Source organism: Rissa tridactyla, chromosome 1, assembly GCF_028500815.1.
Source record: "Rissa tridactyla isolate bRisTri1 chromosome 1, bRisTri1.patW.cur.20221130, whole genome shotgun sequence".
Taxonomy (NCBI): domain Eukaryota; kingdom Metazoa; phylum Chordata; class Aves; order Charadriiformes; family Laridae; genus Rissa; species Rissa tridactyla.
Window position 1 is genome coordinate 68683634 of NC_071466.1, and position 15362 is coordinate 68698995.

The 15362-nt window shown below is 41.6% G+C and overlaps 2 protein-coding genes across 12 annotated transcripts in view; one reads left to right on the top strand and one right to left on the bottom strand.

Annotated features, from left to right (window-relative positions):
* DCUN1D2 (defective in cullin neddylation 1 domain containing 2) overlaps positions 1–1996 on the bottom strand; it is a 30301-nt gene extending 28305 nt beyond the window's left edge. Inside the window, exon 1 of one of the 6 annotated variants that reach the window (XM_054185902.1) lies at positions 1839–1996. In XM_054185902.1, coding sequence (XP_054041877.1) covers positions 1839–1841 — 3 coding nt within the window. In that variant the 5' untranslated portion in view covers positions 1842–1996. Of the gene's footprint in view, positions 1–1288; positions 1446–1838 lie in introns of those variants that run through there. The other 5 variants (XM_054186246.1, XM_054185990.1, XM_054186160.1 and 2 more) reach the window with 5 other exon arrangements.
* Positions 1997–2045: 49 nt separating this feature from the next.
* Positions 2046–15362, top strand: part of TMCO3 (transmembrane and coiled-coil domains 3) — a 35482-nt gene continuing 22165 nt past the window's right edge. For 5 of the 6 annotated variants that reach the window (XR_008463799.1, XR_008463823.1, XR_008463821.1 and 2 more), the window contains exons 1-6: positions 2046–2360; positions 2682–2776; positions 5101–5643; positions 10270–10449; positions 14196–14387; positions 15217–15345. Coding sequence is in view for 3 of the 6 variants with exons in the window: in XM_054185468.1 (XP_054041443.1) it covers positions 5197–5643; positions 10270–10449; positions 14196–14387; positions 15217–15345 (948 nt within the window). In the remaining 3 variants the exon portion in view is untranslated. Of the gene's footprint in view, positions 2361–2681; positions 2777–5100; positions 5644–10269; positions 10450–12886; positions 12929–14195; positions 14388–15216; positions 15346–15362 lie in introns of all 6 variants that reach the window. The other variant, XM_054185770.1, reaches the window with a different exon arrangement.

The following is a 15362-nucleotide window of genomic DNA, read 5'->3' on the forward strand; positions in this document are numbered from 1 at the left end:
TTGCCAACATAAGGCAAAAAGACAATAGATAAAGCAAACACATCAGAATGTAACATTTGCTGAATGTTACAATGAAACTGTAAAGTTACTGTAAATGTGATCTAAAACTTTAACTCTGAAAAAGATGTTTATACTATTAATACGATAAACAACAAAACCGGCTATTAGAGTGGCAAACAGGAACCAATAAGACGTTTCTCCTAATGGCAGCTAATTTCAGCAACCATATCGACACAGCATCCCTAAACTTCTGGAAAACCCAAGGGGTGGGAACAGGGATTTTATAGGTAGCAAATTTGCTATTACTATAGTTCAACATTATTCTTTACGTGAGACTGGAAGAAGGGGAAGATAAATTAAAAGTTTGGTTTTTATTATATTCTAATACTTTCCAATTTCATTAAACTATACTTAGCACATGTTCCAGGCCAACAATTAAGCTGACAAATTTGTCTCCGTTTCTCACTACTGCTTAAATCATCAGGTACAACAGAAAATTTACTGGTCTCTTAAATAACGGGGGAAAACTGAATCCTGATTCAATGAGCAGTAAGCAGTAAACACAGGACCATCTTTCAGTTTACTCGTTATCTCTTGTATGCATATGGATGGTGACATCTTGACTACAGATGGTCCCGAGACAAGAAACACACCACATAAACAAGATAAGGACTTCGGTCTTTCCTACAAGATTTTTCAGTTTACGTAAGAAGAAACATGTAAAGTTTCCCTCTTAAACAAGAAGAAACACGCAAAGCAGGAAAAGAGCAGAAAAGATAACAACAGTGTGTTTTCGTGAGAAAACACTCAATAATCCTTTGACTGCAAGGTCTGCGTAACACTCCTCCCCTCAATTTTCATTAAGGTCTAATTATGAGAGTCTCTCTGCACTAAGACCTTCCTCAGCTACACAAACTTCTTTTCAGCAACAAACTCGGCGACGACCACTTCGAAACAGAGGACTCTGACAACAAGTCCCAAGTCAAACCCATGTTAAGTCTACTTAATGCCAAGGCATTTTAGGGGCCGTTTCCTAGGCTCCAAACGAAACACCGAGTTGTTGGAAGAAATAAGAGATAAGAAACGACTTCGAGTGGCCAACCTATATGGTAGTTCCTGCAGTTCGTTTGCATCTAATGCCCCACGCAGTGGTCAGGGGTACCTATAGACTCTCCCCTATAGGGGTGAAAGTTTGGAAGCCGCCTTTCTCCCACGACTTCCCACCGATGGAGCCCAAACAAGGAGGCGTACCTCGCCCCAAGCTCCGAGACGCCAGCTCGTAGCGTACCTTTCCCGCCGCCCCCGCGGCCCGGCCGCCGCTGCACCTGCCGGGCGTCGGCCGGCGGGAGGGCCTCCCCCCCACACACAACCCCGTCCCGGTGCCGGCGGGCGGGAGCGAGGGACACGGGGCTCCGGCAACCTGCCCCGCCAGCCCCAAGCCCAAAAAAGGCAAAGGTACGCGACGCGCCGGCTGCCGACGCTCGAAATACCCGCGGCGGCGCCGCCCGCCCCGTCCCTCCCCCCCCGCCGCCCCCGGTGACCTTCCCCATTCCCGACCCGGGCGGCGGGAGGCCGGCTCCGCACGGTGCGGGTGCCCCCCCCCCCAGCTTGTCCCACCTCACCTCAGGGCCCATGCGGGCCCCCCCCCTCCCAGTGCCATCCCCTACTTATCCCCCCCACACACCCCCAGCAGGGGAGCGGGAACCGGTGCTGAGGGAGCGGAGCGGCGGGAGGGTGCGGGGGGCTGGACTCGCTACTCCAGGTGGTTGGGGGCTAGTTTAAGGTCGTCATCCCCCACCCCAATTTCCCCACCTCCCCCCCCGACTCTAACAACCTACCATTTTATCACCGGCGCTTCCACCAACTTCACCGCCCGGCGCCGCCTCCCGCGCAGGCGCGCATCGGCCCCCGCCCTCCCCGCCTATGGCCGGCCGCGCCGCGGGGCCAGGCGCAAAGGCGGGGCGGAGGTGGGCGCCCGCCGGGGCCCGTCGCCTTCCCTGCGCCGCCGACCGGGGGGCCGGCGCCTCCCGGTGTTGCGCCGGGCCGGGCGGCGACTACGTCTCCCGGCGTGCGTCGCGCAGAGCGGCCGGGACGGCGGGGAGTGCGTGTGGGAGAGTGGGGGGATCCGCGGTTGCGCTTCCCATCAGGCGGCGGCGCTCGGACCACAGCTCCCGCCTGACTCTGCGCTTAAAGGTGCCGCGCCGGCGCTCGGTAACCGGCTCAGGGGGAGGGGGGGCGGCCGGCCGGCCCTCGGCAAGGACGGGGGCTCTGCGGCGCCTTCCGTTCATCGGCTGTCGCTTCCCCCTTACCCGCGTTCCCCTCCTTCTTGCCCTCCCCCGGCCGCTGCCGGCATCCCTCAGGTGAGCGGGGCGGAGAGACGAAGCGGCGCACGGGGTCGGCGGCTGCCTCCGTCTCCTTCCCCTCAGCGGCCGGGCCCGCCGCCGCTCTGAGGTGGGCTGTGGGCGGCGGGGCGGGGGGACGGTGAGGGGCTACGAGAAGGCGGCGGCGGGCCCGGCCCTGCTGCCGCGGGGACGGAAAGTTGAGCGCCGCTGCCGGTGAGCGCCGGGCTGCGGGGCGGCCGCCTCCCTCCGTCCCTCCGCCGCCATGAGGGGGCGGGAAGGGGGCTGGTCGCGTCCGCGCTCTCCTGATCTTTCTCCGTTCTCCGCCCCGGCTTTCCCCAGGGAGAGGTACCGGCCAGGCGGCGCCTGGAAGCCGGCCGGCGAAGAGAGGAGGCGGTGGCGCAGGCAAGCGGCCCTCCGGCTGCCATCGCCCTCAGGTGGGTGCGGGCCTGGGCTGCCCGGCGGGTCCTGGGAAGAAGGAGCTTTGGATGGGGAAAAGGGGTGGGTGGCGGCCGCGCTGGCAGGTGGTGCGGGAGGACCCGAAAGCGTTTCCGAAGAGAAGATCGGGGCTTGCCTTGGAGGCAGGGTCTGATGCCAGCTCGGTGAAACGCGGTGTTCAGGAAGGGAAAAATCGGGAAGATGAACCGCAATCCATCGGAAAACAAACTGTGCTTAAAAAGGACTCCAAGCGACAGGAATTCCCTCTAATTTGATACCTGCTGCTGCATGGAGAGGAGTGACTTGTGTTTTGTTTGGTTCTTTTTTTCCTCTTTCATTTTATTTGTACTCTGAAGCACATCATATATTTTTATATGTGAGGTCATTATTCCCTTAACAGCTTTTGAGCACTGCCTCAGGTGGCACTTTTCTAAATAGTTTTTGCTAGCCAAGTAAAAAACACTGTTACCGAGACATAACTGCTATATGTGTCTGAACCACGGTGGTAAGTTTACACAGTGGGCAAACTTACTAGTGTAAATCTCTGATCAGAATTTAGTTATGTAGTTACGTACCACGTAGGATGTGCAAACAGAAGCTTGAAGATACATTAGGTGTTTTCTTCTTCTTCTTTCTTGCAGGAATAGGTTGTAATCTATTCAGCAAAATCTCTCCTTCAGCCATGTTAAACAGGAAGAGTATTACTTTGTGTACGTGAAGAAATATTTCCTTAAATATCACTCTAGAATTTTGTCAGGTGGTGGGGATTGTCATTTTTTCCCAATTTCTTAAAAATAGTAAACCTCATAGCTTTATCAATGTTCTGAAATATTTCTACTTTATTATTTTATTGAAATTAGAGTGATGTAGATATGCTTTTGCTACTTCAATTACACTTTCAGTTCTTAATTTTGAATGTTTTGTCTCTTCATGTTGTTAACCCTAGCACATAGTCAACTATTGATAGCTTTGGCCAATACTTTGGCTTGTATTTCATGCATTGAAAAGAAATAAACCAACCCACAGACAGGTTTTCTCAGTTTTTTCTGAAACAGAGAGGAAGGGCATTTTAAAAATGAAGGTAGTCCATGGCTGTGCTTGCCCTCTTCCCTTCCCATTTTATATATTGATGATGGCTGGCTTGGATACTTGTGATTGTGACTGCCACTGCATTATAGGAAAAGAAGATTTTCTCGTACACAGGCTGCTTCCAGATGACACTGTCCATATGTTGGTTCCTGATTAAGGCTGTTGGCCCAGAGATCAAGATTGCAGCTAAAGTTTTAGGCAAATACCTACTCTATTGATGATCTACTAACATGTAGTGTGTGTTGTGAGTTTTTAGAATGCCATGCTTCAGTGATAAATGTATGTTTTGTACATATATTTATACATCATTATGTATAACTTTGTGGTGCGTGTGGAGGGATTTTATGGGGTTTTGTGTTTGTTTGGTTGGGTTATTTTTAAAGAAAATGTAACTTCGTTATTTTATGGTAATGTCAGTATTTTCCTGTAGGATCTGGGGGAAGGAAATTCATTCTTAGTTTGGAAATTCAGTCCTGCTTGGTGTTAAAAGCAAATACAGCAGTTTAAATATAGATATTCAAGTAGCTTCTGGGAAATTAACTTATGAATGAATCGATTTTACTTTTAGTGTTCTTGTAACTCTATTTTAAAATCGTGAGGATCAATAATTAGCTTTGAAGGTAAAATGCCTGAAGGCAATGCAGCCTGTCAGGTGAAGGTTTTTGATGCAAACTAGTAGTGCTCAGAAGTCCAGGAAGTTTTGCTGTTATTTCTTTACTGTAGAAATGTTTCTTTCACAAGTATGATTGATAATGTAATCTGTTTCGGTTAGGCTTTTTTTCATTATGTTTTGTGTAGTTGAGTGTGTTAATGCTTCTGAGGCTGTATAAATAACAAATGGTTGTGATATAATTTTTTAGGATAGGCTTGGAAAAAATACAAGAGGCTTTCTGATAGATAAGAACGATGAGTTCTGGTGCTACGTTCAAGTACAGCCTATGTCATCGTGGCTTAATATTTTTAATGGCTTTTCTCTCATGTAAGAAGTGCAAGTCACTACCATGTGAAATGACTAAGCTTTCCATTCAGTGTTTCTAAAACAAGACGATATCTAGAAAATAGTCAAGGGAAAAACAAAAATCTATCACTAACCTTGGGCTATTTCTTGCTTTTTGAAGGAGACCATATACATTCTGTATAGTAGTGTAGGATGCAGTCTTAAGTTTTTCTACATTTGTTTGACCTAATGGCTCAACGTTTTCATGTTTGGTAACTGATTGGTACTGTCTTGCAGCATGGTATTCATACTGGAGATGCAGAAACCACGTAGCAGAAAGCTTTGAGCAGTTGTGGATTATCAGTTTCTCCCAACAGCAATAAAAAGTGAAGAATGAGGGTGACTGGATTTATTTCCCTATGGACGTTGGTTTCACTGCCTTGTGGCCAGTTAGCAAATCCTGCAGAACATGAAGATGTAGTAAAACATGCAATAAAGCTGCACCGTGGGAAAGGAGCTGTTATCGCTCAGAGAAAGCAGTGGGTGTTGGAGAGCTGCAGAAAACTGTCTGGCCTTCTTCGCCAAAAGAACGTTGTTCTCAACAAACTAAAAAATGCTATAAGAGCAGTTGAGAAGGATGCAGGGCTGTCAGATGAAGAGAAACTTTTTCAGGTGCATACCTTTGAAATTTTCCAAAAGGAGCTAAATGAAAGTGAAAACTCAGTCTTTCAAGCAATCCACGGCCTCCAGAGAGCTCTACAGGGTGATTACAAAGATGTTGTAAATATGAAAGAAAGCAGCAGACAGAGACTGGAAGCCTTGAGAGAAGCTGCAATTAAGGTTAGTTCCCCCATGTTTTTTACTAGAGTATTAATGTTCTACTTGTGATTTTAACTTTTTTTTATGGCACAGTTTCAATCTGTTTTAATAAAAAGGTGTACCTACGTGAAACTTGAAGTGTTTTGCTGTTTAAAATGGATTTTGAATGAAGTATTTGTTTTCATTAGTAAAATTAGAAGTAATTCTGGTCTGGAGCTTAAAAGTTACTAGCAGTCAATATTTCTTACTCAAAACAAAACTAAGCATAATCATAAAACCTATGACAAATATTATGTTAAAGGAAAAGGGATACAGGAAGTGAGTCAGTGCACGTAGCACAGCTGCACTAGATAAACCAGTGGGTTTATGAGAGTGGACATAATGCCATAAATTGGCAAAATACTAACTGTTTTTCCCACTTTAAATGAGAACCGCTCAACCAAAATCTGCAATTTAAACAGCATGACTTCTAGCCTTTTATTTCCATATTGGTATAGATGTGGGTAAAATGGACGTGGAAATATATGAGATGACTAGATTTTTAATCACAGTACAGCACACCTAGCCTAAAAAGTACAGATTTGAAAAACAGTGCTTCGAGGGAAGAGCCGGCTGAGAATAACTTTACCAAGAAAAGCACAGATGAGTAACAGTTGAGCACGAGTACTTAATGGAAAATTTGAATTCCCGTGTCAATGCAGACCTGTTAGGGTATGCACAATCTGCCACTGTCTACTGGAGTTGGTAGTGCTCAGACCCTGTACTGAAAGTCTCCCATTGAGAGAAAATGTCGTTTAATTGATTTGGTATTTAAATTGCTCTTTTCCTTGCTCTATCCCTCAGCCACTGGAGGGATGTATTAAATATTTTCTTTGTTTTCTGTCTTTTAAAAGAAGAGGCTGCCCTTGCACAAGGGAGCAAGAGAAGGGAAAAAATATAATTGGGATATAGCATCTGAGCTCAGAGAATCTCTAAAGGGCGTTTGTGTAAGAGACGTGCAGATCTTAACAGGTGAAGATGGCAAAAGATTGTGTGCAAGAACAGTGTGCTGTAAATTGTGGCAAAAAGGCTGGTGGACATAGAAGTTAGGTTGCAGACTTGGGAGGCTGGAGTGGTCTGTGTAGTGAAAACAAAGACTGAATTACGACAAATTTGGATGGGAGTAGCTTGGATCTAGGTGTGTTCCAATGAAGTGCTCAATATGACTTTGATATTGGCACGTAATGGTAGTGCCAGCCTCTGCTGCATAGAAATGGTAGTGATTGTGATGAAAATTACTTGATTTTCCACCTTTTTTATTTTCTCAGACCTCTTAAGATAGCAGCAGTGAAGCTGTCCAGAATCTTCTTTCTCATTTACCTAATTCTTGGCAATGTTACTGTAAAATACTGAAGTAATCTATCCTTGAACTTGAGAATGGTGTTTCCTCATTTTTCGCATAAAAGGAGGTCTCTGTGTATAATGATGTGTTACAGATGCGTGTCCTGTCAAAACTTTACTTCTGCGGAGGTGGACCATGTAGGCCTTCTTTGTATTACCATATCAAGATATTCACTTGAACAAGTAATCTTTTACGCCCTTCCTTCTTATGTCATTCACATGATTATTTAAACAATATTTGTTGTTCTTAATCTTATAATTGTTACATAAAGTAAAACAAAGGTTACTGGGGAAATGCGTGCCAAAAAGATGAAAATTACATGGGATGTCTTTTTTTTGGGGGGGGACACTTGTTCTTACTTCAGAAGACATACATTAGGTCCAATTTTGTTCTGGTTTCATTTTACTGTAATGATTACTTTGTTGGTGTACTTATAAGACAATCCTTTCTTTTTTTTAAGCAGGGATTAAATGGAAAACAGAAATGACTGTAGAGGGTGCTGGACTCTTCCCTTTGTTTTATTTCTGTTGAGTGGAAGTATTTAGAAGTCTTTAGTGTTGGGATATGTATGCATGTCTGATACATTTCTTGCTGTTTCTGCTGCTGGGAAAAGGTGTAGCGGAATCATTCATGGTGGGGGAAGGGGAAGAAAGAAGTGGTAAAAATAGATTCTGCCTTCCTTTGCTCCAGGAACCTGCGTGGAGGTTCAGGTGCCTGCTACTTGGACAATGATGGAAAAAATAACTCACAAACAGTGCAAAGATGCATCCTCCTCTGAATGTCCTTTTTTCATCCCTGATTAAACAGCAGAGAGCAACAGCAACGCTGCATCCTTAATCAGCATTGCCCCAAAGCCTTACTTAATCTTACTTCATTTCGCTCATGTGTTTTCTGGGTGTTCCTAAACTCCTGTTTAGTGCAGCACAATCCTTCTCTGTATTACCTTGCTTAAAAGATTGCTTAGTATGTACCTTGTGATCAGATGTCTCCAATCCCGGCATGAGTCGTGGAACAGTGTTTATACTGTGATGCACTTCTGCTTAACATGTAGCAGGCTGTTTAAGAGCTTGTCCTTTTCGTGGACACCGTTCTCTGTGATTGTCCCACTCTACTGCCATGACACTGGACTGTAGGTGAAAACAGGGGTGCCGCTTTAATAGAACACAAAAACCTTTGCCTTCATTAATTAAAGGAATTTACAGCTAAACTCAGATTTTTTTTCAAAGCTCTTTTACCTTGCTATTGAGAGAAGGTTAACTTCTTGAGAATTAGAGCCTCATTTATTTTTCTGCAGTTTAACTGTTCAGCCAGTTGGTCTTCGCCGACAGAAAGGACTGATCGGTTCCCTGCACCCAAAACCCGTTCCCTTTTTGAGAGGAAAGAATCTAAACCTTGTCAATTCTATCTCATGTTCTAAGTTGCTGCTGACTGAGAAAAGAATCTGTAGCTCATATGGGGGCTGTTTTTTACATCTTTCAAGCAATGTCTGCTAGCAGAGAACAACAGATAGGAAATGTTTTTCCTTGAGGCTGCATGAGAGTGACTGTCTCTCTTGCTTATGTGTTGCATAAGAACTAAAGTAGTTGACATTGGGCCAAACACATTAATAGTTACGTTTTTCCCAACTCCAGTTATTTTGGGAACCGGGTAGTTTTCATCATGCCAGTGTAACTATGGTAATTCTAAACACCAACAGACAAGAGCCAGCAATTCTGTGGTTTCCTCACAACCAGAAGTATTCATCTGACTGTGAGGATTTTAAAAGGGGTTAAGCTACAGTTACAGGCTGTACTGAACATACTCTTGTCTTGGCATCAGGGAACTGATTAAATTACAGGCATGCTCTTGCAGGTTTCAAGGGGAAAAATGTCCATCCGCAAACATGTGTGGAGGAGGGGATGCTCCAGTTATTTAAACATAGCTTAGGACCATTTTAGGTGCCCGGGTTATCCAAGAAATCTGTGTGGGGCAAGCAGATAAAACACGCAACCTAAGGGAAACATACGTTTTATCTGATTTCTAAATGGGTATGACAGGGCATCTAAAATGGAGACAGAAACTTGCGTTTTCTGGGAATTCAGTCTGACCTAGAGATTGCTTATATTTTTTGCCGGGTCTTTTTTTTTTTCCCTTGGTAATAATATTGGCTCTCTTAAAGAACAGCTGTAGGGTCTCATCTAAATATTCTCAGCATCCTGAATCTAACTGAAAGGAAGGAGCCTGCCATTGCATATGTTTCCTCATTCATAGTTGTTTTCTTTCTCAACCAGTGCATCTTTAAAAGAATGTAGGCATGTGAAGTGAGGCATCTTATCTGTTTTCCAAAAAATCTCAAATTATACTATGTCAGTACACAAAGTATTATGTTTGGTTATAGTCTTGGTAACTATTTAGAAGGTGCAGTGTGAAATCCCGTCTTGATCAGTAAATAAACTTACTTTTTTGGGTTTTTTTTGAACCTGAAACATCCAAAGAAAAATGAAACATCATAACTTTATCAGAGAAGCTACTGAAATATTTTTACACCATATCAAACCACATCAGCATTTTTTCTTTTCTTACTTTTGAAGCCTAGACACGGATTTCAGAAGTCATTAGTGCAAGTTCATAAAAGGCCCAAACTGAAAATATGGACAAAGTCAAGTATTTTATTTCTGATAGGAAAAATGTTTCTTGGGAAACATAAGCAGGAACCTCAGCTAGAGTGCTTGACTGCTCATCTGTAGTGTTTTCCAACTGCTTTTATTTTTTTTTTGTAGCTGTTTCCACAGTGTTGTAAATTTTGGAAACCATAAACAGACCTCTTCCTATGCTTATAAAATGGTTTATAAAATTAAGATTCATTGTGTTTTCTTTCCAATTTGTTTGTCGTAGCTAGTAAAGCTATGCTTTTGACATTACTATGCTTCCCTGCTAAAGCACTGAGCTCTAAACTTTACTTGTGTTTGAAATGTTTCCTGGAGTTCCTCAAAGTAATTCCTTTCTTGTATTTTCTGGATCGTATCCTTAGGGCAGCTCTACTGTTTAATGGATCAGAAAAGGCAATTGGTGGATATTTTGTTTGGTTGTTGTTTTTCTTGCCCACTTTCTCCTGTGAAAACTGTCACAAGAGAAAGCAATCTCCAAATACCATTATGAAGTCTATATTGCTTTTGCAATTCCACTCATAAGGTGTTTTGTGTCAAAAGAAGCATACATTTATGTCAAATGTTTTTCTGCTTGAAGGCCTGGTCAGCACTTTATCTGTGTGTTGTAAAATTCAACAGGAAGAAATGGAATACGTTGAACTCTTAGCAGCAGAAAAACATCAGGTCGAAGCCCTTAAGAACATGCAGCATCAAAACAAAAGCCTGTCAATGCTTGATGAAATTCTAGAAGATGTCAGGAAGGCAGCCGATAGACTGGAAGAGGAAATAGAAGAGCATGCCTTTGATGACAACAAATCTGTAAGTGATGTTTTAGACTCACTCTTTTCATTGGTGTGCATTTATTTTTTTTTTTAGTTGGTATTTGCACTGTAGGGGTGTTTCTCTTGTGTTAAATAGTTGTTAGGATTTTAGTTACTACTTTAAAAAAACAAAACAAAAATTTTTTGGCTTTGCATTTGCTCTTGCTTCCCTTTCAACAGAAGAAAGTATTTAGTGGTGGAGTGATTGCTTGTTAGGAGTGAGCAAACAGAAATTATTACTCCTTTTTGCTAGTGATTTCTGTGTTTTTGATTTGAAAGCCTTCCCTGTGGCTGCCGCTTTGACAGTGACAAGCGTAGTCCATCTCACTGATACAGCCTGTGAGAGTTATAACATCTCAGTGGTGGTGAGGACTGTGATATTTAGACTTTGCAGGATATGGAGTTATCATGTTAAGCATAGTCTCTGCTTTTTTCTCTTTCATTTTGTTGAGAAAGTTATGGGAGAACAAGAATCCTTGCAGTTAGTTTTCACAGTCTGGGAAAAGATATATTGTTCAAGGTAAGGACCTGAAATGTGTTTGTGATGTTCTGACTTCCTCTGCTTTTTGTACATTGGCCTATTTGCATTATTCATTGTTTCTATGTTGCATGATGGACAGTATCCCTCAGGTAAGGCTGTGTGTATCCGGAGCTGGGAGTGCATCAGTTTATTCTCGTGTTCCATTGTGCTGTCCTTGGAGACTTCTAAATTGGTCCTGTTTGCATAAACATTGGTTGCAATTTTATTTGGCTTTTGCTCTTGAAGGATTTTTGTGGATTTGCAGGTTGACTTCCGAGGCGAGCATAATTCTTGAATTCTGCTGAGGAGGAAAAGCAGTTGCTCTGTAGTAGAGAGCCAGGCCATTTTTTTGTACCTGTACTTGTATTGAGAGAAAGTGGAAGCAGCTTTTTATTTTGTATATGCCAGATAGCAGGAATTGTAGCCAGTGGGAATCCTATCCAGCCAGGACCAACAGCCGGGAAGGGACAAGCTAGCTGGAGTGCCCTCTTCTGTTCCGCTGGGGTATAACGGCACGTTTTAAAGAGACCTGGAATGACGTTTTTTCGGCTACACCTGTTAATTGGCAACATGCCAACGCATCCTTCTTCTCCGGTGTACCCCTTCGGTTTTCTGCTTGTATGTCTATTCACGAAAGAAAAGGAATCACGAAATGCAACCTGGAGGGACTATTTACATCTCCATCTTTGCAAGAAGCATCTGGTGTGTTTTCCCGTAAGCTAGAACACGGGAACATTAGAACAAAGAAGCTCAAATAGAATGATCAGTAATCTGATAAAGATAGAAAAGTGTCTATTAGAACATAATTAGAGAAGTGTAGTAGGTAAAAATGAAAAAAAAAATAAATCTGAGCTAACCCACTTAATGCAATATGAGTATTTGCGCACTTTATTCTGTTATATGCAACCTGCTTTCAGAAGTTGTTGATTTTGGAAATATAATCCTGAAATTAACTGTTTTCTCTTATTATGTCCTCAAATTCACTAGTATTTAAGAGCTCCTCTGAACCTGTGCCATCTACTCTTGCTCTTCTAGTATAGTCTGTCTTTTTGTCAGTTCCCTTTTCTTTTGTAAAAGCAAAAATGCACCATAATAGCCATGCAATGGGTGATTATTTTTTTTATATATGTTATGCAGAAAAAACAGATTATTTTTCATAATTGTCCTAATCTTATAAACATCTTCCCCTTTTTCCTAATATTGTTTCTGATGTAGACTGTGAACTCCACTAGATGAGGAATGTATTTATCCAATTGCATTGCTTTTATATGATCTTTGATACATTTTTAATTTTGATGCCAAGATGTTTGGTTAGATTCCAGACACACAAGCTACCAAGTACAAAGGAACATATAACAAACTCTATTTGGAGTTCCAGAGCTTCAAAGTAGATGCTTCACTGCTGATGTATTTTATAAGATAATTTTGCTTATTTTATAAGATAATTTTGCTTAGTGAACACTGTTGCAAATATCATAACATTAAATTCCCAAGAAGATACTTGAACAGATGTTGGCTTAGTAGTACTTTGGTTTTTAGGGAAAGTTATAGTCATCTGCAAGATGGGGACACTGCACTGAACAGTGAAATAATTCCAGTGTGAAAGTCAGCGTAAAGTATGTTTTATATTGCAGAGCCAACATTTAACAGTAAGCTCTAAGCTCTCTTTTAGTATCCCCGGAGTAACAATGAGGGTGTGGGAAGAGGAGGTCAGGAGCAAAGAAGACAGAAAAACAGTAGGATTGGGCACTTATTGTGTATTCAGATCAGAAACAGTTCTTCATGTTTGCTGACTGTAGGGAAGCCTTTCTCCTTTGCTCCAATACTGTGAGAATAGTTTGCATGTATGTGGCATGCAGCAGCTCCTGCTTTTTCCCGTCAGCTGAAAGTGTGAAAACATGGTTTGGTCTGCTAGACTTGGCAATGGACACCTCATTCTGGAATGCAAAATAACCTGGTAAGTGAGAAGCTTAGGGAAGTAAAGGCAAATATATACAAAAAGACAGGGTTTTTTGCGGGGAAAAAGAAAAGGTGAAAAGACAACTTTCATAATGCATTAAAAAAAAAAAAATCATCAGTGTCTTACTCCAACAGCTAGAAATGCTAATGATTGAAGCAGCTGTTTTATGCTTCTGAATAATTCTGCAAACTTCATGATTTGTTTCGTATTTCTTTTTTCCCCTCTGATTCTTAGTGACTTCCAATTCTTTAGAGGCCCTTCATATTGCATCACGTACAAAAACAGGGGACGAGGTCATTCCTGTGGCAAAAGTTTTTATTTAATTATACACACACACCCCCAAAAGAGTGGAAGAAAAGGATAAAAATTGCAGGTTAAATATTAAATACTGAAAATGCAATGTTTATCTGAACAGTTTGGGGAAATGTGCTGGGGAATCAGCAAAGAAAAATAGGAGGCTGTTTTATAGATGACTTATGTCATCTATATGACATTTCATCATTAAATTGGGGAGTACCTTGGGCAAAATATGGCAATCCAGAAAAGTGTAATGTTTTGTACTCAGTCATTGGAATGACAACAGCCTACTCTCTCTTTACTGGAGTCTGAAAGAAGTAACAACCTGAACTGTTGCTGAATAGTGGTAAAATCTACATTATTTAAAATACAACGAATAGTGAAATCATCCTGCTGTCCTCACAGGCACTAAAGACAGAGCTAGGTAGAAACAGTTCTTATTCTCTCTCCTTCAAATTTAAAGGACAGTGACTTTTTCTTGACTTGGATTGCAGTCATTATTTGAGATTTTTGTGAACTGAAAATCACTTTGTCATCTCTAATTGTTTTTGTTCAAAGGAATAAAATGTTATATTTCAGTCCAACCTTTTGTGTTTTAAATGTGATAAAGCTTTTTCAAAAAAATATTTCAGATTAAATGCAATTAAAAATACTGAATTGGAATTTTACAGCTTTGAAACCTTGTCTCTGTATTTTTTGGTTGGACAGCTTGGCTAAAGAGGTCTAGAAATCCCCTTGTTTTTAAAATGTAAAGCAAATTATAGGCTTTTCAGTTATGGACATGAAATTTTGATAGAGGTGGAAAGACTTTTCTAAGAAGAAACTGCAGTAAACTGCAGTATTTGTAGTCTGTCAACAAATTCTGGAGCAACTTCAAGCACAACTAATAGTCTTTTGCTTTTTACTGTATGCTTCATTGACACCCCCCCTTTTTTTTTTTTTGTTAATTGCTTTCTTTTTTTCACAGGTAAGAGGTGTTAACTTTGAAGCGGTTTTAAGGGTGGAAGAAGATGAAGCCAACTCCAAAAGAAATGCTTCAAAAAGAGAAGTAGAGGATGACTTAGGTCTTAGTATGCTTATTGATTCCCAGAACAATCAGTATATCCTTACCAAGCCCAGGGATTCAACGATTCCTCGTGCTGATCATCATTTCATAAAGGTAAATGTTTTGGAGACGTTCTTGTCATTTGCTTTGGTAAGATTTAGTCCCACTAGTTTGCATGCCAGTACTGCTTGATTGGATTTAATATAGTTTTAGCATTTGTCCCCATTCATGATTCCCCCGTGTACTGGCGATCTGGCCAGTGCTTTCCCTACTCCTAGTATAGTCTTCACAAGACTGATTGCGATGCTGCATGAATCCTCTCTGTTTTTATTTGATTTAACTTGTTGTACCTTTGGGGCAGCATCCCTTCTCTCGGACTGCACAGTATTAAAGCAAGCTACTGCTTTCCCTGATAAGCCATTTGCATATTGTCACTAGAGAGAATTTATCTGTTTGTGTCTTGTGAAAAAAGGGATGCTGGAAAATACATAGACATGTTTTTAATTGCATTTGTGCTTCATGAGGAATAACTGGATTGGAATATTTTTTTATTTTTTTATTTTTTTTATTTTTTAAAAAACACCCAAACCAAAATGGATCTGTTATTCCATTTTGTTTCAATGCAAAGTGCCCTTCCCCTGACAATTCCCCAGGAAAATGTCTACTTCCTATAATGTATTTAAAATATCTAATAAATTGATTAAAAGTCTCCAAAGCTACCAGTTACTTAAGGTCAGTACCACATCTGCTTCATCTGCAAAACTGCAGTGCTTACACCTACAACAAAATGTTCAGGTTAGCTTACTGAAGTTGTGTTTTCTTTTCACAGGCAGTATTTCACATTTAATTTTACAGTGCTATTTGTATTTTGAAAGATAATAGTCTTTAATCACAAATTTGTATGTCCTTTATATTAATGCATTTGTAAATCTTGCATATTTAGGATATTGTGACAATAGGAATGTTGTCTTTGCCATGTGGCTGGCTGTGCACAACAATAGGATTGCCAACCATGTTTGGGTATATCATCTGTGGAGTACTCTTAGGACCATCAGGACTAAATAGTATCAAGGTAAGTGTGCAAGTTGC